Source organism: Hemitrygon akajei, chromosome 9 (assembly GCF_048418815.1).
Source record: "Hemitrygon akajei chromosome 9, sHemAka1.3, whole genome shotgun sequence".
NCBI classification, from domain to species: Eukaryota; Metazoa; Chordata; class Chondrichthyes; order Myliobatiformes; family Dasyatidae; genus Hemitrygon; species Hemitrygon akajei.
In genome coordinates, this window is record NC_133132.1 from 161,011,031 (window position 1) to 161,032,237 (window position 21,207).

The following is a 21,207-nucleotide window of genomic DNA, read 5'->3' on the forward strand; positions in this document are numbered from 1 at the left end:
GGGAGTCCCAATTCTCTATAGTGTGCTTCTTTACCAAAGGCATTGTATTCACACTGAAAATGTTTGCAGTCATCGACCAGTGCTACTCTCAGAAAAAAATTAATAAAATTTAGAATATACAACAGTACAGCACAGGAACAGGCCCTTCGGACCATCAATGTTGTGCCAAACCAATTAAATTAGTAGTCAAATGGCCAACTGAATTAATCTCTTCTGCTTACACAATGTCCATACTTCTCACTATTTTTCTCACTTTTGTATGCCCCATCTAAACTTCTCTTACAAGTCCCTAATGTTTCTGCCCCCACCACCACTCCAGGCAGCACATTACAGACACCCAACACACTCTGTTAAAAATTTTGCACCTCACATCTCCTTTGAAATTACTCCCTTTAGCCTTAAATGCATGCCCTTTGGTCTTAGACATTTCAACCCTTGGAAAAAGATATTGTCTGTCCACCACTTACGCCTCTCACAATAAATAGAATTTTAGGATAAACTGCACAGGAACCCTAAACTGGTAACTGGTGTCAAAGTTGACATATTGTACGTCTTTCTAATCAAGAGTTGAAATTGCGTCAGTAAATACCAAAAAACTACTTTTCTACAAAACAACTAAGGCATAGAAGGCTGTCAACTAACTAACAGCAAATGGGATTAATACAGATAGGCACTCGGTTGTCACCTAAAGGACCTAAATATCCATACTCTATATAACATGGCGGGTGACAGGGTGAAAATACGTCTCTACCAAAGGAGATGTAAGGTGCTCCTTCCCTCCACTAGCCTGTAGGTCACCCTTGGACCTAGTTAGGCCCCCAACCCCCAAATCAGGATCATGTAAAGCCATGGGAGTAAATTGTATGTATGAGCAGCTGGTGCATATTGCAAGTCCCGGTTATGCAACCACTGCCACTAGACAAACAATCTCTGAAGATCATTGATAATAGCTGGGGTCACCCGTCTTGTAAAGTCAGTGCCCAGAAGGCAGCAATGGCAAACCACTTCTGTAGAAATATTTGCCAGCAACAATTGCAGTTATGGAAAGACCATGAAAGACATAGCTCATAATGATGATCATAATGACAATATAAGCATGCTTTTAATGTTTCTTAGGATGAACAATCTGTTGCCATATATACACGTAATTTTGCAGATGCTGGAAATCCAGAGCATCACACACACAAAGCTGAAGGAACTCAGCAGGTCAGTCAGCATTCATGAGTGAGATCCTTTTTCAAGATCAGAAAGGAAGGAGGAAATATGCCAGAAATAAAAAGGTATGGGAGGACGAGGAGGATAGCCAGAACGTGATAGGTGAAGCCAGGCAGGTGGGAAAGGGAGAGCGGTGGAGATAAATGAATCTGATAGGAGACGAGAGTGAACCATGGGAGGAAGGGATGGAGGAGGGGCACCAGGGGAAGGTGATTGGCAGGTGAGGAGAGGAAAGAGACCAGAGTGGGGAACAGAATAAGAGGAGAGGGGGGTGGGAATGTTTTAAACTCGAAGGAGAAATCAATATTCATGCCATCAGGTTGGAGGCTACCCAGACAGAATACAAAGTGTTGCTCCTCCACTGTGAGGGTGGCCTCCTCATGGCACAACAGGTCACAACGGGAATGGGAATTAAAATATCTGGCCACCTCTAAGTTACTCTTTTGGCAGATGGAGCAGAGGTACTCAGTGAAGCAGTCCCCCAAGTTACGATGGGCCTTCCCATTGCAGAGGAGGCCACATTGTGAGCATTGGACACAAAAGATGACCCCCAGCAGATTCAAAGGTGAAGAACTGCCTCACTTGAAAGGACTGTTTGGAGCCCTAAACTTGGGAGATGGAGGAGTGAATGAGCAGGTGTACATTTCGGCTTCTTGCAGGATTAAGACCCTAGAGGGAGATTAGTGGGGAGGGTCAAACGGACAAAGGAATTGTGTTGTGGGAAGCGGAGAGTAGGGGGATGGAGGGGGTTAGAGGTAAGGATGTGTCTGGTGGTAGGGTCCCTCTGGAGATGGCAGAAGCTACAGGGAGTGATGTGTTGGATGTAGAGGCTCATCAGGTGGTAGGTAAGGAGAAGAGCAACTCCATCACATTTAAGGCAGCAGGAAGATGGGTGAGCGCAGATATCCAGCAAATGGAGGAGATGCGGGCGAGGGCATCCTCTGTTCCATTATTCGTAACAAACCTGAACTTACAAAAACCTAATCATGTTTCCAAATGTACAAATTATTTAGTCACTACCAGAAAGCCTGTCAATCATAATATGAAAATTTCATTTGAATTCCCACTAATACATCTGGGATCATATGAAAAAAAAATACTGACTTCAAAAATATTTTCCTCACTATTAAAGAACTACCCACTTCAATGTGAATCCATATTCATGCAGTTTACTTCTACACTGCCAAATTACCTCAGTTTTCTCACACATTGCCTCAATGACCTAATGCTAATAAACTCTACTTGATTTAGTAACTTAATAAACACATTTCTGCTGTTGCCCTTTTCACATACGTCAGCGATTCCACAAATATGACTTCTCAGCTTTTTGAAGAATTGTATACTATTTGTCTGTTCAGACTTGGATTTTTCCTAGCCATAAAAAGATGAAAGGCCATAAGATACAGGAGCAGATTTAGCCATTTGGCCCATTGAGTCTACTCTGCCATTTCATGACAGCTGATCCATTTTCCTCTCAGCCACAATCTCCTGCCTTCTGCCCATATCCCTTCATGCCCTGACTGATCAAGAATCTATCAACCTTTGCCTTAAATATCCATGAGACTTGGCCTCCACAGTTGCCTGTGGCAACAAAGTACCACAGATTCACCACTCTCTGGCTAAAGAAATTATTCCTCATCTCCATTCTAAAAGGACGCCCCTCTATTCTCAGACTGTGTCTTCTGGTCTTAGACTCTCCCACCATAGGAAACATCATCTCCACATCCACTCTATAAAGGCCTTTCATCATTCGATAGGTTTCAATGAGGTCACCCTCATCTTCTGAATTCTAATGAATATAGACGAAGAGCCATCAAACACTCTTCATATAACAAGCCATTCATTCCTGGGATCATTTTCATGAACCTTCTTTGAACCCTCTCCAGTTTCAGCACATCCTTTCTAAGACAAGGGGCCCAAAACTGCTCATAATACTCCAAATAAGCCCACACCAGAGTTTTATAAAGTCTCAATATTACATTCTTGTTTTTTTTTATTCTAGTCCTCTTGAAATGAAAACTAACATTGTATTTGCCTTCCTCACCACAGACACAGAAAGCAAATTTTCTTTTTTGGACAGAAATACACAGTCAACATTATGGGTCAAGATCCCAAAGTTCTTAGCCAGAAGCATTGACAGTTGACTTATTTTCATGGATGCTGTCTGATTTGCTGAAGTTTCTCCAGCATTTTGTGCATGTTGCTCCAGCATCTGCTGAATCGCTTGTGCCTATGGAATTTCCTAATTTACATAAGAAATAAAAATGCATAAATATGTTCACTTCCTAAAGCAAAAATCTAATTATGTGTCATCATCTTCACCGAGGAATACAAATTGTTCCAGGGAAGCTGTGAGCCTGTGTATTTACATGCTACAAAACAATATGCCAAGAAATCAAAAAATCTATTGTTCCATACTTCCTTCGAAGTATTAACAACTGTCTATGGAAATTTCATTCAATTAAGAACAATTCTTGACTAAGAAGTTTGGTTACATCTACTGGTCCTCTTTTAGTCTGATAAACCGAGGTCCTGACTTAACTAATTTCAACAATCCAATGGTGGTGTAGTGGCACAGCACTGGACTTCAAGACGAATGGTCCTGGGTTCAAATCCAGCCAGCATGCTTTCTATCTGTGCTGACCTGAGAATTGAGCTAGCAATTCGGCCTTGGAAAAATGCTAAGGAAACAGCAAGAATGTCGCCCAATGCACCACAAGGCACAATAAAGAACAATAAGAGTAATACTGTCATGTTTAATTGGTATTGGTTTATTATTGTAACATGTACCAAGACATAGTGAAAGCTTGTCTTGCACACTGTACAAATGATTGCATGGCGCATTGAGCTAGAATAAGGTACACCATAGGAATGCAGAATAGAGTGCAAAAGCTACTGAAAAATCAGTGCCGGTAAACAATGAAGAGCAAGGTTGCAATGAGGTTGATTGTGAAGCCAAGGGTCCATCTTATCACACAAGAAGTCATTTCAAGAGTCTGATAACAATAGGATAGAAGCTGTCCTCGATCCTGGTGGTACACTCTTTCAGGCTTTTGTTTCTTCTGTCTGATGGGAGAGGGGAGAAGAGAGAACGTTTGGGAGGGGTCTTTGATCATGCTGGCTGCTTTACTGAGGCAGTGAGAAGTGCAGGCACAGTCCATAGAGGTGAGGCTGCTTCTTGTGATCTGTTCATTCATGATAGCCTATTACACCTAATGTTCTTCTACAGAAGGCTGTAACATGGTTGTGTGAAGATGACAGTTGAAATGATCACCTCTTGCTAGTCACGTCTGCCTCACAGTGACTAGATAAATCTGCAATGAAACACGCAAGCCTACATGTTTGATGGCAAAAATAATTTTTCCAACCATAATATATGGAGAACTTTCTAAAATACAAGGGGAAATAGCACAGAAATAAATTGCAATTATATTTTTAATGAAAAGTTCCAAACACTGGTAAATATCATGTATTCCCATGCAACAGCACACAAAGCCATTCCTGATCACTGGATGCGAACTTCAAAGATCACAAAACCACATCATCCACAACAGATCTACCCAAATACTGTGCATGGTTTACAATTTTTTTTCTCTATACTCCAACAATGCAATGTATTAAACTTAATTTCTTCAAGCTCCATTTGAAACTCAGTTTATCAACCACGATGCACTGACATTCCGAAATCTTGCACAGGACCCATGCAAGCTTGATTTCAATGTTTAAGAGAAGTTTGGATAGGTGCATGGATGGATGGCAGGTATATGTTGGGCTATGGTCCCTATGCTGGTCAATGGGAGTAGGCATTTCAAATTGTTTGGCCCAGGCTAGATGGGCCAAAGGGCATGCTTCTGTGCTCTACTTTTCTAAGAGTCTATGACTGTTGACAACAGCTCTTTGCAAGGGCAGCGTTGCTGATGTCAAAATTCTAGAATGATCCAGACTCCTGAAGTAGCCATTGCTTCCGTTTTGAACGGGCTGAAGGCTACGTTTGTCAAGCCAGAAGAAAACTTTATTCCTAATGAATGAAAACTCTCACTGCCCATTGATTGAACAAGTTTACCGGGTTTTTTTTTAAACTGCCTGTAATGCTACTGGCATTTAGGGCAGTAACGAAGGTCCTCCATCTCTGGCAGTGTTCAGGGCTTCCTTCCTTGTGTCAGTAGCTTCCTCTTGGTTTTCACTACTGTCAGTCATGCAAATCCCGGGTGGAGACTCAGGAATACCAGAGGTACAAGGATTCTTCATTGTTGTTTTCATAACAATTTTGTTTAACCATTCAGGGTTGTTAGCCCTGAGTGAACCACCAAAGCTGGAGGACAAGTTTACAGTTACTGTACTATTTACCTGTGCTGCACACCTCACAGGCATGTTGCATTATATTTTATTTACTCATTTGTGGTAATATTTTGTTTAATATACCTTGTGTGATATATATGAGGAGTGATTGATAAGTTTGTGGCCTAAGGTAGAAGGAGTCCATTTTAGAAAACCTAGCACATTTATTTTTCAACATAGTCCCCTCCTACATTTACACACTTAGTCCTGCGGCTGTGGAGCATACAGATCTTGGACCTGCAGAAAGTGTCCACAACAGGTGTGATTCATGGCCTAAGGTAGAAGGAGATGAGCTATACATCTCTCATTACATGCACATGCAGTTCAACTCTTTCAGTGATTATGCAGAAAGTTTGAAGTTAATAACTCATCTCCTTCTACCTTAGGCCACGAACTTATCAATCACCCCTGCTGTGGACACTTTCTGGAGGTCCAAGATCCGTAAGCTCCACAACCACTGGACTAAGTGTATAAACGTAGGAGGAGACTGTGTTGAAAAATAAATGTGCTAGGTTTTCTAAAATTGACTCCTTCTACCTTGGGCCACGATCTTATCAATCACCCCGGTAATATTGTGGGTGCACCATGGTCCAGAGAAATGTTTCATTTGGTTGTATAAAATGTACAGTCAGTTGACAATGAACTCAAACTTCAACGTCAGGTTTTTGCTAGACTCTCGAGTTTTTGGAAACTTATTTGATGTTAAGCTTTAGCTCCTAGCAGTCCATATCCAGTTATGCAAATCAGTGTTTATTTGAAATAGAGACATTAAAATTTCATGTTGTTTTAGGAAGGAGCATGGAAATTGATCAAAATCGGTAAATTCTTTACTGTTCCTGCAGGACAGAATTGGATTATTCTCATTTCTTCCCCAGCCCTTTTCTTTATTGTCAAATGTGAAATTCTCCATAAAAATAATAGACTAGTTGTAGGAGAGTTTTAATGGGGAAAATAGACGCGTAGATAAACTCTGGGGAAATAACCTATTGACAGTATAAGGCTTTTCGAATGATGTTTTAATTATCAGTTATTCGTGAGTTATAACTGTACCCTTCAAGGCAATTCCAATACATCAATAACTACACCCGAACAATGGAGTCTATCATACACGGCACGTTCCCCACATAGCCCATTGGCATGGCCAAAATGGATACTTTTTAAAAAAAAATCTAATTTAGACAAATGCCTTGAAAACATATGACACAAATACGCATGCAAAAGAAAATTTAGATTGGGCAGTGTCCACATCATTGCTCACGCAAAGAAATACTATCACAGTGTGAAGAAATGGCTGAGAATATCCCCATCGTGTGTCCGTGCCCGTGCTCCGCTTGTTCTAAGTAATTTGTCTTTTTTTGTTTTAAGAGCTTCGAACTTACAGGAATAATGCAAAATATACTGGCGGATGTTTAGTGGAGTTCGACCAGGGTTTTGTCTTCCCCAGACGGGGAGAACCTCCACCACCTCTCTCGCCTGTCTGACGGGTGTACCCTTCCACAGCCAGCGATGAAAGGGAAACAGACAGCTCACAAAGAGCATTAGTGATCATCGCCGGCTTTCGGCTTCCTACCCACAGTCTTGAAAGGGGCACTTGAACAAAAAAAAATACACTGACGATTCTAACCTCAGATAATCTCGCTGTAGTAAAGTCCAAGCTAAATGCACCTCAATGTAACAATTTTTTTTAAAAAAAGAGCGTATCTTTCCATCAACCGGAGATCAATAGAAGCACCGCTCAGTGTCCACCAACAATCACTAATCACTGGCATGATAATGAAGTGGGTTGAAGGTATCGAAAGGATGCTGAAACACAACTCGACTGTTGAATTTCAACTGAATTCGATGCAACAGGATATTCGAGGAATATAACTAGTGTGAGCGTCTCTTCGCACCGCGGTGACTCTAAATGTGACACGAACTGAGGGCGAGGTAGATGAAGAACGGCTATGTTCATAATTTAAAGGAGGCGACAACTTTTTCCCCCCCGGTTGGTGACGGAGGGAGCCCGGTACAGCAGCAGTTGAGTGCGAGTGTGGCCAGTTACCTGATCCATTGCGGTCTCTTTGAGAGAGACTTGGGGGGAGTGGGAGGTCTTCTGAGGCTGGACGGGACTCTCTCTGAGAGGGGCGGGGGTTGGGGTGGCTTTCTTACCTAGTGAATACTTTTCTTATCCTCTGCAGCAGGGTGGGCGACGCGTTGATGGCCTCGGCTGGGATGTTCTCGATGGTGGCAACATGATTGCGCTGCTCGGGGATCATTGCTGGATTAAAATGCAGGGAACATCCTGCAGCGCGGGGACCGATGGTGGGGAGCCGGTTGCACTGGACGCGCCCTCGCCCTCTTCCCCGTCGAGCCGCTGGCGCTGGGACTCGAGCACCGGACTGAAGCGGAGACGAGGGGCTGAGAGGCTGTTGGCAGAGAACGTGTGGCGGATGAGCCAACACCTGCTCTGGATGAGCTGAGTTTCTCGTTCCCTCCGGCAGGGGGGGAATTCTTCCCTCCATCCGCCTGGTCCACGGACACCTGGGACTTGTAGTCAGAGTCTGCTCGGTTATCTCATTCTTTAAACCACGCCCCGGCCGAGGGCGCAAACCGCCTCCCTATCCTCTTCCCGTTCCCAGCCCTAATCTTCCTGGCTATTGTTCAAAATAAGAGCTGACCGGCTTTACCATGCTTTTTTACCCCCTGACTTAATAAACTGTTATGCAGAACACAATTACCTAAGTTGTGTGTGTGTGTGTTCTGCAAAGCAGTTCATGAGTTTATGCCGCCGTCTGGAGTCTCTCAACTAAAACTAGTTGTGTTGAAAGGCCATTGACCTGAAGTCTTAATTTGATTTATCGTGCCATCGATGCTGCCTAAACTGCTGAATACTTCCAGGATTTACAATATATGTCAATGATTTGGATTACAGTATTAATGGATCTGTGGCTAAATTTGGCGATAATACAAAGATAGGGGGAGGAGCTATTATTTAGATAATTATTCAGACTATTATTTAGATGGGGAGAGAATTCAAAATGCAGAGATGTAAGTGGACTTGGGAGTCCTTGTGCAGGATACCCTAAGGTTAACCTACAGGTTGAGGTGGTTCTGAAGAAGACGAATGCAATGTTGGCATTCATTTCTAGAGGTATGGAATATAAGAGCAGGGATGTGATGTTGAGGCTCTATAAGGATTCGTGAGACCACACTTGGAGTATTGTGTGCAGTTTTGGGGTCCTTATTTTAGAAAGGATATACTGACATTGGAGAGGGTTCAGAGAAGATTCACGAGAATGATTCCAGGAATGAAAGGGTTACCATATGAGGAACGTCTGGCAGCTCTTGGGCTGTATTCCCTGGAGTTCCGGAAAATGATGGGGCATCTCATAGAAATATTCCGAATGTTAACAGGCCCGAATAGATTAGATATGGCAAAGTTATTTCCCACAGTAGGAGATTCTAGGACAAGAGGGGACAACTTCAGGATTGAAGGACTTCCTTTTAGAACTGAGATGTGAAGAAATTACTTTAGTCATAGGGTGGTAAATCTGTGGAATTTGTTGCCACGAGTGGCTGTAGAGGCCAAGTCATTGGGTGGATTTAAGGCAGAGATAGATAGGTTCTTGATTAGCCAGGGTGAAAGCTGGGGAGTGGGGATGACTGGAAAATTTGGATCAGCCCATAATTTAATGGTGGAGCAGACTCAATGGGCCAAATGGCCTACTTCTGCTCCTCTATCCTATGGTCTTATATGTCCCCTCTTGTCCTCGAATCTCCTACTGTGGGAAATAACTTGTGGGAAAGATTTTTCAGTCTTTTTCCCCCTTTCTATATTCTGGGTTGCTGCTTCTATGTGTATCTTTAACAGGGGAACACACTAAAGAAAAAAAATGTCAGACAAATCTTTGGAAACACAAACTGTGGAGACACAACAGACTGCAGATGCTGGAATCTGAGGCAATAGACGATGCTGGAGGACCTCAGCAGGCCGAGCAGCATCTCTGGTGGGCTGTCGTCCAGGTGAAGGGACTCAATCTGAAATGTGGACAGTCCACTCCCTCCACGTGTATCAAACAATGGGGTAAATGCAAACACGCCTTTTTCCCCACGGAGGTCATGGATTGGGCTACTAGAGGTCATGGATTAAGGGTGAAAGGTAAAAAGTTTAAGGAGACCATGAAGGGAAACTTCAATCAGAGGGGTCATGAGAGAGTGAAACGAGCTGCCAGCGCAAGTGGTGCTCGCGAGCTCGATTTCAACGTTTACGTGAAGATTGGATGGGTACAGGGATGGCAGGTGTATGGAGGCCTATGGTCCCGGTGCAGGTCGATGGGAGTAGGCAGTTTAAATGGTTTCGGCATGGACTGGATGGGCCGAAGAGCCTGTTCTGTGCTCTGCTTTTCTATGACTCTGACTGGATGCTGCCTGTCCTCCAAGTTCCTCCAGCATTTTGTTTGTTACTTCTTGTTTCAGGTCCTTAGAACAGAAACCATCAGTTACAGTGCAATGAGGTGGACGTGGAGAACAAAGAGAATGTCTGTGATGGGGGGAGACTAAATGAAAGTGAAGGGTTAGATTGGTAACAACTGAGAGAGAGTGAAGATGCCTTGTTAATGGCAGCCAGTCTGTAGAGAATGAGGGGGAAATCTCATTGAAACACACCAAATATTGACATGAAGAGGATGTTTCCTATAGTACAGGGGTCAAAGGCCAGTGGAAGCAGCCTCAGAATGGAGGTATGAACATTTAGGACAAAGATGAGGAGGAATTTCTTTAGCCAGAGGGTGGTGAATTTGTAGAATTCATTGCAACACATGGCTGTGGAGGCTGTGCCATGTCATTGGGTATATTTAAAGTGGAGGTTGGTAAGTTCTTGATTCATAAGGGTGTCAAAGGTTATGGGGAAAGACAGGAGTGGGATAATAAATCAGCCATAATGGAATGGTAGAGCAACCTTGATGGCCCGAATGGCCTAATTCTGCTCTGATGTATTATAGTCTTATGAAAAAAAAATTGCTGGAATTGTCCAGCACGGAACAATGATGTTTTCTGAAATAAAGGAGAAAGCTAGGAAAATTGAGCAGTTGCAAGCAACGTCTGTGGACAAACAAAAATACTGAGTTACATTGGGACTCCCTAAAGATTAAAAATGTAAAATTCTGCAGTGCTGGAAATCTGAAATAAAAACTGAAAGTGTGGGTCACTCAGCAGGCCAGGCAGCATCTGCAGAGAAAGCAACAATTGATGCATCATTCCAAAACTCATACCCATTCCCCACCGCACCTAGAATAGTCATTGACACAAAATACCAGCCCTGCTCAGCCACGCCACCCTCAGACATCTGATCTGTGGAGCATTCCCAGTATTCCCTGCTCTTGTCTCAGTTCAAGCATCTCATTACTTCCAATATTTCTGGTTTTTATTTCAGATCTACAACATCTGCAGTTGTTTAAAAATTAATGCACTTAAATGTCATTTACTTTTCCTCGTACATTTGCAGATTATAGAAGAATAATTGAAATCTTCCTTTAAAATTTCCTGTTCCTTAAAAAAGCACTGTTCATTTCCCTTAAAAAATAATTGAAATTTTTGATATCAACTTGAGTCAAGCTCTGCTATTTTTGTAAAGTTCATAGTGACATAGAATCACAGAACAGTACAGCACAGAAACAGATGTTTCAGCCCATCTAATCCATGCTGAGTTATTGTTCTGCCTAATCCCATCATCCTGCAACCAAGTCATTGCCCTCTGTACTGTTCCAATCCATGTGCCTATCCAAATTTCTCTTAAATGTTGAAATCAAACACTTCCACTGGCATTTTGTTAAGTTTTGGTACATTTTCCAGAATATGACACTGTCTGGCAACATTATCACCTTCTGCTGCACTTCTGGTTTAGGACCGGATTGTTTATTGAATAAGACATAAGCAAATTGCAAAAACCTGTAAATTATGTTAAATGCCACCGCCACTAAGTTAGATGCAACTAGTCAGGGCAACTCAGAAATTAGTACCTACAAAGATCTATGGGGATATATCATCTAAAACCATGGCCTGACTTTTCTTCACTCTATCATTTGCATTGAGCCTGATGTCATTCAGGAGTGCCAAGAGTAAATCTAGCTTTATCTATAACAGGACTAACATGCAAAGTTGCAACAGAAGATTACACTCAGTGGACAGTTTCTTAGGTACCTCCTCTATCCAATAAAGTGGGCACTGAGGAGATGTCTCCAGTCCTCTGCTGTAGTATTCAATATACTTCAAGGTTTGATATGTTGTGCGTTCAGTGATGTTTTCCTAAGCACCACTTTAGTACGCATGGTTTTTTGAATTACTGTCATAGAGTTGCAGAAAACTGCAGTAGAGAAACAGACCCTTCAGCCCATCTAGTCCATGCCAAACCTTTTAAACTGCCTAGACCCACCAGGATCATAGCCCTCTATACCACTCCCAGCCATGTAACTAACCAGACTTCTCTTAAGTGTTGAAATCAATATTGCATCTACCTCTTGCGCAGGCAACTCGTTCCACACTCTCTGAGAGAAGAAGTTTCCCCTCATGCTCGCCTTAAACATTTCACCTTTCAACTTTAACCCATGACCTCTCATTACAGTCTCACCCAATGTCAGTGGGAAAAGCTTGCTTGTATTTACCCTATCTAACCCCTCGTAAATTTATATACCTCCATAAAATCTCCCCTCAAACTTCTATGTTCTATGGGAGAGATGAGGAGAGAAGACCCGAATGGAGAGAGTTGGTAGACTGCCAGATGGAGCGGACTTGGAGCGAGGGTCCGAAGGTCGGTGACGATCGGAGGAGGTCGATGGTGGACAAACGGCCTTATCAGTGAGCTCCAACGTTGCGCATTAGACTGTTTCATGAAAATGGACCCTTTTTCTTTTTTGTTTTCTTTGTTAACAATATAGTTATATTCAGAGTTATAAAGCTCAGTTCGTGGTACTGATTTGTAACAGGGACACATAACATAGCTTCCACCCAAATGAGATTTCTTAAGTTTGGCCAGGCCAGGAAGCTATCATCCCCTATATTAAGCCGCTAGCCGAATCAAGAGTTACACATCTTTCCTGTAGGTAGGTGACCCAAACTGCACATAATACTCCAAATTAGGTCTCACCAACGTCTTATACAACTTCAATACAAACACCCCACCTCCTGTGCTCAATACTTTGCTCTATGAAGGCCAATGTGCAAAAAACTTCCCTGGTACCTGTCAACCTATGATGCCTCTTTCAATAAACTATGGGCCTGTATTCCCTGGTCCCTTTGTTCTATGACATTCCTCAGTGCTCTACAATTCACTGTGTAAGACCCACACTGGTTGGTCCTCCCAAAGTGCAACACCTCACATTTGACTGCATTAAATTACACCTGTCATTTTTCAGCCCGTTTTTTCAGCTAGTCCAGATCCTGATGCAAGTTTTGATAGCCTTTCTCGCTTTCCACTACACCCCCCAATCTTGGTGTCATCCACAAACTTGCTGATCCAGTTAAACACATATCAACCAGGTTACTGATATGGATGATAAACAACAACAGACTCAGCACTAATCCCTGCGGCACACTACTAGTCACAGGCCTCCAGTCAGAGAGACAGCCTTCTACTACCACTCTCTGACTTCTCCCACAAAGCCAATGTCTAATCTAATTTACTACCTCATCTTGAATAACGAGTATATGAACCATCTTGACCAATCTCCCAAAGGCCTTTCTAAAGTCCATGTAGAAAACGTCCAGTGCCTTGCCTTCATCAACCTTCCTGGTATCTTCCACAAAAACACTATAAGATTGGTTAGACATGACCTACTATGCACAATACCATCCTAATCTGTCCCTGTCTCTCCAAATACTCATCTATCCAGTCACTTAACTTTCCCACTACTGATGTCAGGCTCACCGGCCTATAATTTCCTGGTTTATTCTTAGAGCATTTCTTAAGCAGCGGAACAACATTAGCCATCTTCCATTCGTCTGGTACCTCACCTGTTGTTGAGGATGATTTAAATATCTCTACTAGGGCCCCTGGGATTTCCTCCCACAGGGCCTAAGGGAACACCTTGTCAGGCCCTGGGGATTTGTCCACACTAATTTGCCTCAAGGCAGCAAACACTTCATCATCTGTAATCTGTATAGGTTCATGATCCCGCTGCTGCTTTAAACTCACTTCTATAGACTCTGTGTCCTTCACCTCCCCCGTCTCTTTTGGCTCCACACATCAATTACCATTCTAATCTTCCAGAGGACCAATTTTGTCCCTTGCTATCCTTTTGCTCTGAACATCTGTTGAAGCCCTTAGGAGTCTGCTAGAGCAGACAAGGTGAAGGAGAATCCTAAGGAGCTTTGAACACTGACCTCTTAGAGGAATAAGAAGCTTGAGAGGACATAAATCTCTCAGGGTCACTGATGGACCATTAAGGGCAGACACTCACAGCATTTTTGGAGCTTTGAGCAGCAGCCAATCAGCATTTGGGATGGATTCAGCTAGAAAAAAAATTAAGTAAGGCAGGGGCAAGTGGGGCAGCAATCATCACAGTGGCCATCATTGGAGTGGACAGAGTTAGGGTGGAGATTTTGAGGGTTTAGGTCTTCAAGCTTTCAGTGAAGAGAGTCTTCAGTCAAAAACAAAAAGCTGCAGGTAGAGGTTCTCCCCCCATTTTCTTTACATTTGCTCAGCTAGGACAGTAGAGATGCCAGACAGGATAATGGAATGCTCCTCTTGCAGCATGTGGGAAAGCAGGGAGACCTCCAGGGCATTCAGCTGTAGCTTCTAACAATCCATGTTAAGGAGTTGGAGCTGGAACTAGATGAACTCCAGATCATTTGGGAGGCTGAGGGCAAGATAGGACATATGGAGAGGTAGTTAGACCCAAGTTGCGGGACAGAGGAAACTGTGCAACAGTCAGGAAGGGGAAAGGGGCGAAGGATCCAGTGCAGGGTACCCCTGTGGTCATCCCCCTCAACAACAAGTATATCAGTTTGGATACTGTTAGGGGGCATGACCTACCAGAAGGAAATTACAAGGGTCGGGTCTCTGGCGCTGTGACTCAGAAGGGAAGGGGGAGAAGAGGCAAGCTGTGATGATGGGGGATTTGTTAGTTAGGGGAACAGACAGGAGGTTCTGTGGGCAAGAACTAAATTCCCAGATGGTAGGTTACCTCCCAGGTGACAGGGTCCAGGACATCTTGAATCAAGTCCTCAGCATTCTCAAGTGGGAGAGTGAACAACCAGAAGTCATGGGCCATGTAGGTACCAATGACATGTGTAGGACAAGAGACGAGGTCTTGCCTAGGGAGTTTAGGGAGTTAGGTGCAAAGTTAAAGGGCAGGACCTCCAGAGTTGTGATCTCAGGATTGCAGCCCATGCTACGTGCTAGTGAGGCCAGAAATAGGAAGATTATACAGTTTAATACTGTACGTGGCTAAGGAGCTGGTGTAGGAGGGAGGGCATAAGATTTTTGGATCTTTGGACTCTCTTCCAGGGAAGGTGGAACCTGTACAGTTAGTCCTGACAAAGGGTCTCGGCCCAAAACGTCGACAGCGCTTCTTCCTATAGATGCTGCTTGGCCTGCTGCGTTCCACCAGCATTTTGTGTGTGTTGCCTGTACAGACGAGACGGTTTGCACCTGAACTAGAACAGGATTACTATCTTAGCATTAAGGTTTACTAATGCTACACAGTGAGGCTTAAACTAGAGTTGCAGGGGATGGGAACCAGAGTGCCAGAATAGTTAGTGGAGAGGTTGTGGAGACAGATATTGGTAAGACCGCAAAGTTAGGAATCAAAAGGTTGAGCATGGTGCAACTAGAATCCTGATCTGTGTAAATTTCAATGCAAGAAGAATTGTAGGAAAGGCAGTTGAGCCCAGGGCATGGATCAACACCGGGAATTATGATATTGTAGCCATTGGTGAGACTTGGTTGCAGGAGGGGTAGGACTGATAACTCAATATTCCGGGATTCCATTGTTTTAGGCATGACAGCGTGGGATAAATTGAAAGGAGTGAATGGCGTTACTAGTCAGGGAAGATGTTAGGGCAGACTGGAGAATTCATCTAGTGGAACTGAGAAATAAGGAAGGTATAACCATGTTATTGGGTCTATATTACAGACCACCCAACAGTCCAAGGCAGTTAGAGGAACAAATTTGTAGAGAGATAGCAGTCTGTTGAAAGAAACAAACAGTTGTTAAAGTAGGTGATTTTAACTTTCCATACTGGGACTCCCATACTGTCAAAGGACTAGATAGAATAGAGTTTGACAAATGTGTTCAGGAAAGTTTCCTTAATCAGTGCGTAGAAGTCCCAATGATAGTGTGCGATACTGGATCTGCCATTAGCGAATGAGGCTGTGCAGATGTACAGGGGAACACTTTGCATCTGGTGACCACAATGCCTTTAGTTCAAAGGTTCAAAAGTTCATTTATTTTCTAAGTATACAACTCTGAAATTCTTCTTCTCTGGATAGCCATGAAACCAAGAAACGATCATCAACCCCCAAATCCCTCCTCGCAGACAAAAAAAAATGAACAAAACCAGAACATGCACATCGACCTTCAATCCCCCTCCCCAGCACACACCAAAAATGAGAAAGATTGGGCAGAAAACACAAAATACAAAAAAACACCCACTAGACTGGAAAAATGTCCACAGTCCAAGTCCACATCCAAAATGCAGAAAACCTGGACAATATTCTCCCTCTCCGTAGCAGAGCGATCTCACCAGCAATAAAAAGGCAGGCAGCCAGCATTTCCATCTCCCTCGTCGTTTTAATCACCGAACAATAGAAGCTTTAATTGGCGAAATAGAGTCCAACATCGGGTCACAGCCTTCTTGCCACAAGGTTCCTGCAAGCTGCCCGGCCTGGCAGAATCCCCTCGGAGACCACAGAAGCACCAAAGTGATCTCCAAACTGCAAATCCCAGACTTCAAGTTCCAGAATCACAGTCAAGACGAAAAACAAACATAAAAGACATAAAAGAAGTAAAATATTTGGATTCATGATCTGTCCAGAAGATGTCGGCCGAAGGAGCATTGTACGCAGACGCCATCTTGACCGGAAGTCAGTTTTAAAGTAAATATTGAAAAAGATAGGTCTGGTCTATGGGATGAGATTCTATATTGGAGTAAATCCGATTTTTATGGTATCAGAAATTAAATAACAAGTGTGGATTGGGACAGGCTGTTTTCTGGCAAAGATGTACTTGGCAAGCAGGAGGTCTTCAAATGCAAAATTTTGAGAGTACAAAGCTTATATGTGCCTGACAGAATAAAAGGTAAATATAACAAGTGTAGGGAACCTTGGTTTTCAAGAGATATTGAGGCCCTGGTTAAGAGAAACAAGGAGGTGCATAGCAGGTACAAGCAGGTTTAAACAAATGAAGTGCTAATGGAATATAAGAATTGCAAGAGAGCACTTAAGAAAGAAATCTGGAGGGCTAAAAGAAAGCATGAAGTTGCTCTAGTAGCCAAGGTGAAGGAGAATCCCAAGAGATTCTACAGATATGTTAAGAGCAAAGAGATTGCAAGGAACAAAATTGGTCCTCTGGAAGATCAGAACGGTAACCCATGTGTACAGCCAAAACAGATGGGGGAGATCATAACTTTTTATTGTATCTGTATTTATTCATGAGGTGGACACAGAGTCGATAGACATGAGACAAAGTGACATCAACTTCTTGGACTCTGTATAGATTACAGAGGAGGAGGTGTTGGTAAATCAAGTGGATAAATCCCCAGGGCCTGACAAGGTGTTCCCTTGGACACTATAGGAGGCAAATGTAGAAATTGGTGGGTCCCTAGCAAAGATATTTAAATCATCCTTAGTGACAGGAGAGGTATCAGAGGATTAGAGGATACCAATGTTGTTCTGCTATTTAAGAAAGGTTCTAAATTTTAATCAGGAAATTATAGGCCGGTGAGTCTGACATCAGTCATGGGAAAGTTATTGGAAGGTATTCTAAAGGACTAGGTTTATAAGTATTTGGATAGATGTGGACTGATTAAGGATAGTCAGCATGGCTTCATGTGTGATAGGTCATGCCTAACCAATCTTAGAGTTTTTTGAGGAAGTTACCAGGAAAGTTGATGAAGGCTAGGCAGTGGATGTAGTCTACATGGACTTTAGCAAGGCATTTGACAACGTCCCTCATGGGAGGTTGGTCAAGATGGTTCAATCGCTCGGCATTTAAGATGTTAGTAAATTCGTTTAGACATTGGCTTTGTGGGAGAAGCCAGAGAGTGATAGTAGATAGTTGCCTCTCTGACTGGAGGCCTGTGACTAGTGGTGTGCCCCAGGGATCAGTGCTGGGTCCGTTGTTGTTTGTCATCTGTATCAATGATCTGGGTGATAATGCGGCTAACTGGATCAGCAAATATGAGGATGACACCAAAACTGGGAGTGTAAACATGAGGGAAAACTTCTTCACTCAGAGTGTGGAATGAGTTGCCAGCACAAGTGGTGCATGTCAGCTTGGTTTCAACATTTAAGTAAAGTCTGGATAGGTACATGGATGGTAGGGATATGGAGGGCTATGGTCCTGGTCCAGGTCAATGGGAGTAGGCAGTTTAAATGATTTGGCATCTGCCCAACAAAACCCCAAGATGAGGAATAATATCTTTAGCTAGATGATGGTGAATCTGTGAAAATCATTGGCGCAGATAGATGTGGACGCCAAGTCAATGGCCACATCTAAGGCACAGGTTGATAGGTTCTTGATTTTTGGGGGCATCAAGAGTTACGGGGAAAAGGTAGGAGAAGGATAAGAGATCTGCAATGATGCAATCGTGAAGCAGATTCAATGGGCCAAATGGCCTAAATTAGGTCTTGGGGTTTAAATGTGTAAACCTCCTCACCACATAAAAGCAGATAATTGCTACCTAGACAGTTACTGCACTGGGCGTCTACTTTCAACCACAACAAACGGATAGAAGTGCTATCAGGCAGCTCTTTGCTGCTCATTAATAATCAGAATGTGTCATATCAGTATCATTCAATTCCAGACTTCATTAAACCCTTGGCCCAAACATGATCAAAACTGCTGACTTGTTGAGATTTGAATGTAACTCTGTCATTGACATCAAGACAGGTTTAACTGAGTTTGGCATCAAGAAACCCTGATAAATTTGAATCAATATCCCATTCCCAGGACAGAGTTTCTCAGAGAAAAGTCATAGGCCCAATTATCTTCAGTTATCATGCCAATAACCGGCTCCCATTATAAGTTCAGAAGTTGGATTGTTTAATAATATTTGTCAATTTTATTCACAACTCATCATTAAATGAAACATGGAATAGTTATACCACTTGATGCCAAACAATGATCAGATTCAAAAAGAGTTTCATATTTACTCTTTACTGTCAATGGCACTACCACTGACATCTTTGCCATTTCTAACATCCTGGAGGTTAGCAAAATTCACAATCGTAGCATGAGTACTTTGGCCACCAGAGTATATCAGATCCATTCAGATGAAAGGGTATTAACACTGTTTCACTCTCTAGAGAAGCAATTTCTACAGAAGCTGTCTGGCCATCTCCAACATTTAGAGCAAAAACTGATTTCACTCAGTTAATGTTAAATGACTATCATCTGGTGACATTAACATCAGCCATTATGAAATGCTGTGAGCGACTGGGCATGGGGCACATTAAAGCCTTTCTCCCAGCTACATTGGACCATTTCCAATTCACTTATTGCTCAAATCGATCCTCTGATGATGTAATAGCCTCTGCCCTCCACCCTGTCCTGTCCCACTTGAAAATGAGGTCTCATATTTCAGGCTGCTGCTTATAGAGTTCAGTTCGGCATTTAAGACCATCATACCCCAGAAGCTTGTGGGGAAACGGTCCTCACTAGGTCTCAACATCTCCCTCTGAAACTGGATCCTGGACTTCATAACAGTCAGTCCATGTGGTCAGAAGCATCTCTAGTCCCATAACACTGAGCACTGGTCTTGCCAGGGTTGTGTGCTCAGCCCCACTGCTGTTTGCATTGCTGATATATGACTGTGTCATCAAGTTTGCGGATGACACAATTGTGGGTAATCTCATCAACAGCAATGATGAGGCAGAGTACTGAGAAGAAATGGAGTGGCTGGTGGATTGGTGTCTGACTGTGGACCAAGGAAATCACTGCTGACTTCAGGAAGGTGCAGATGGAAACATAGAAAACCTACAGCACAATACAGGCCCTTTGGCCCACCAAGCTGTGCCTAACATGTCCTTACCTTAGAAATCACCTAGGGTTACCCATAGCCCTCTATTTTTCTAAGCTCCATGTACCTATTCAAAAGTCTCTTAAAAGACCTTATCATATCCGCCTCCACCAATGTCGCTAGCAGCCTATTCCATGCACTCACCACTCTCTACATAAAAAAATTTACCCCTGACATCTCCTCTGTACCTAGTCCCCACCACCTTAAAACTGTGTCCTCTTGTGGCAACCATTTCAGCCCTGGGAAAAAGTCTCTTAGTATCCACACAATCAATGCCTCTCATCATCTTATACACCTCTATCAGGTCACCTCTCATCCTCCATCGCTCCAAGGAGAAAAGGCCAAGTTCGCTCAACCTATTCTCATAAAGCATGCTCCCCAATAGAGGCAACATCCTTGTAAATTTCCTCTGCACCCTTTCTATGGCTTCCACATCCTTCCTACAGTGAGGCGACCAGAACTGAGCACAGTACTCCAAGTGGGGTCTGACCAGGGTCCTATATAGCTGCAACATAACCTCTCAGCTCCTAAACTCAATCCCATGACTGATGAAGGCCAATGCACCATATGCCTTCTTAACCACAGAGTCAACCTGCGCAGCAGCTTGTAATGTCCTATGGACTCGGACCCTAAGATGAACCACCCCCCTCTGCGAATGCATGGTTCCTCCTTAGAGAGAGTTAAGTGCACCAGGTTCCTGGGAGTTTACATCATGAAAGACCTCACCTGGTCCTTTAATATCACCTCCCTGAACAAGAAGGCTCAGCAGTGCCCCCACTTCCTAAGGAGATTGAGGCAAGCAAGGTTCCCCCCACCCCACCCCACCTTCACTGAATTTTCCAGGAGCACCATCGAAAGCATTCTGACAAGCTGCATCTCCATCTGGCATGGGAGTAGCTGAGCATCGGACCAGAAGTCCCTACAAAGGACTGTGAGAACGGCTGAGAGGATCCTTGTGGTCTCCCTACCATCCATCGGGGACATTTATCAGGGAGCACTGTGTACACAGGGCCCTTAGTTTTATCAAGGATCCCACCCATCCATCCAGCATCCTCTTTGACTTTCTACCGTCAAGCAGGAGACTCCGATGCATAAAAACAAGAATGGTCAGGATGGGAAAACAATTTCTTCCTTCATGCCATTAGTCTTCTGAGCTCACTGCTGCAACACATTTGTCACTGGCTAATTTGTTCAGTACCTTACAATATTTAATTTATGCACTTTAGTTTGTTGCTTATGCATATTTCATCTGTAGACCATCCCTACTTTCATAAGTTAATGTGTGTTACGTGCTTTACCCCCCCTCACCCAGTTCAGAGAAACATTGTCTCGTTTGACAGTGTACATGTGTACAGTTAAATGACAACAAACTTGACTTGTGTGAGTGACTCACCTCGTAGCTCTGCAAAGACACAAGTCAGGTTTGTAATATTTATC

The 21,207-nt window shown here is 43.3% G+C and overlaps 1 protein-coding gene across 1 annotated transcript in view; it reads right to left on the minus strand.

Moving 5' to 3' along the window:
* The window catches only part of slc35f1 (solute carrier family 35 member F1), a 372,306-nt gene extending 364,142 nt beyond the window's left edge, over positions 1 to 8,164 (minus strand). Inside the window, exon 1 of the mRNA XM_073057399.1 lies at positions 7,705 to 8,164. Within this exon, the coding sequence (XP_072913500.1) occupies positions 7,705 to 8,057 (353 nt within the window). The 5' untranslated portion in view covers positions 8,058 to 8,164. The remainder of the gene's footprint in view (positions 1 to 7,704) is intronic.
* Between the last annotated feature and the right edge of the window lie 13,043 nt (positions 8,165 to 21,207).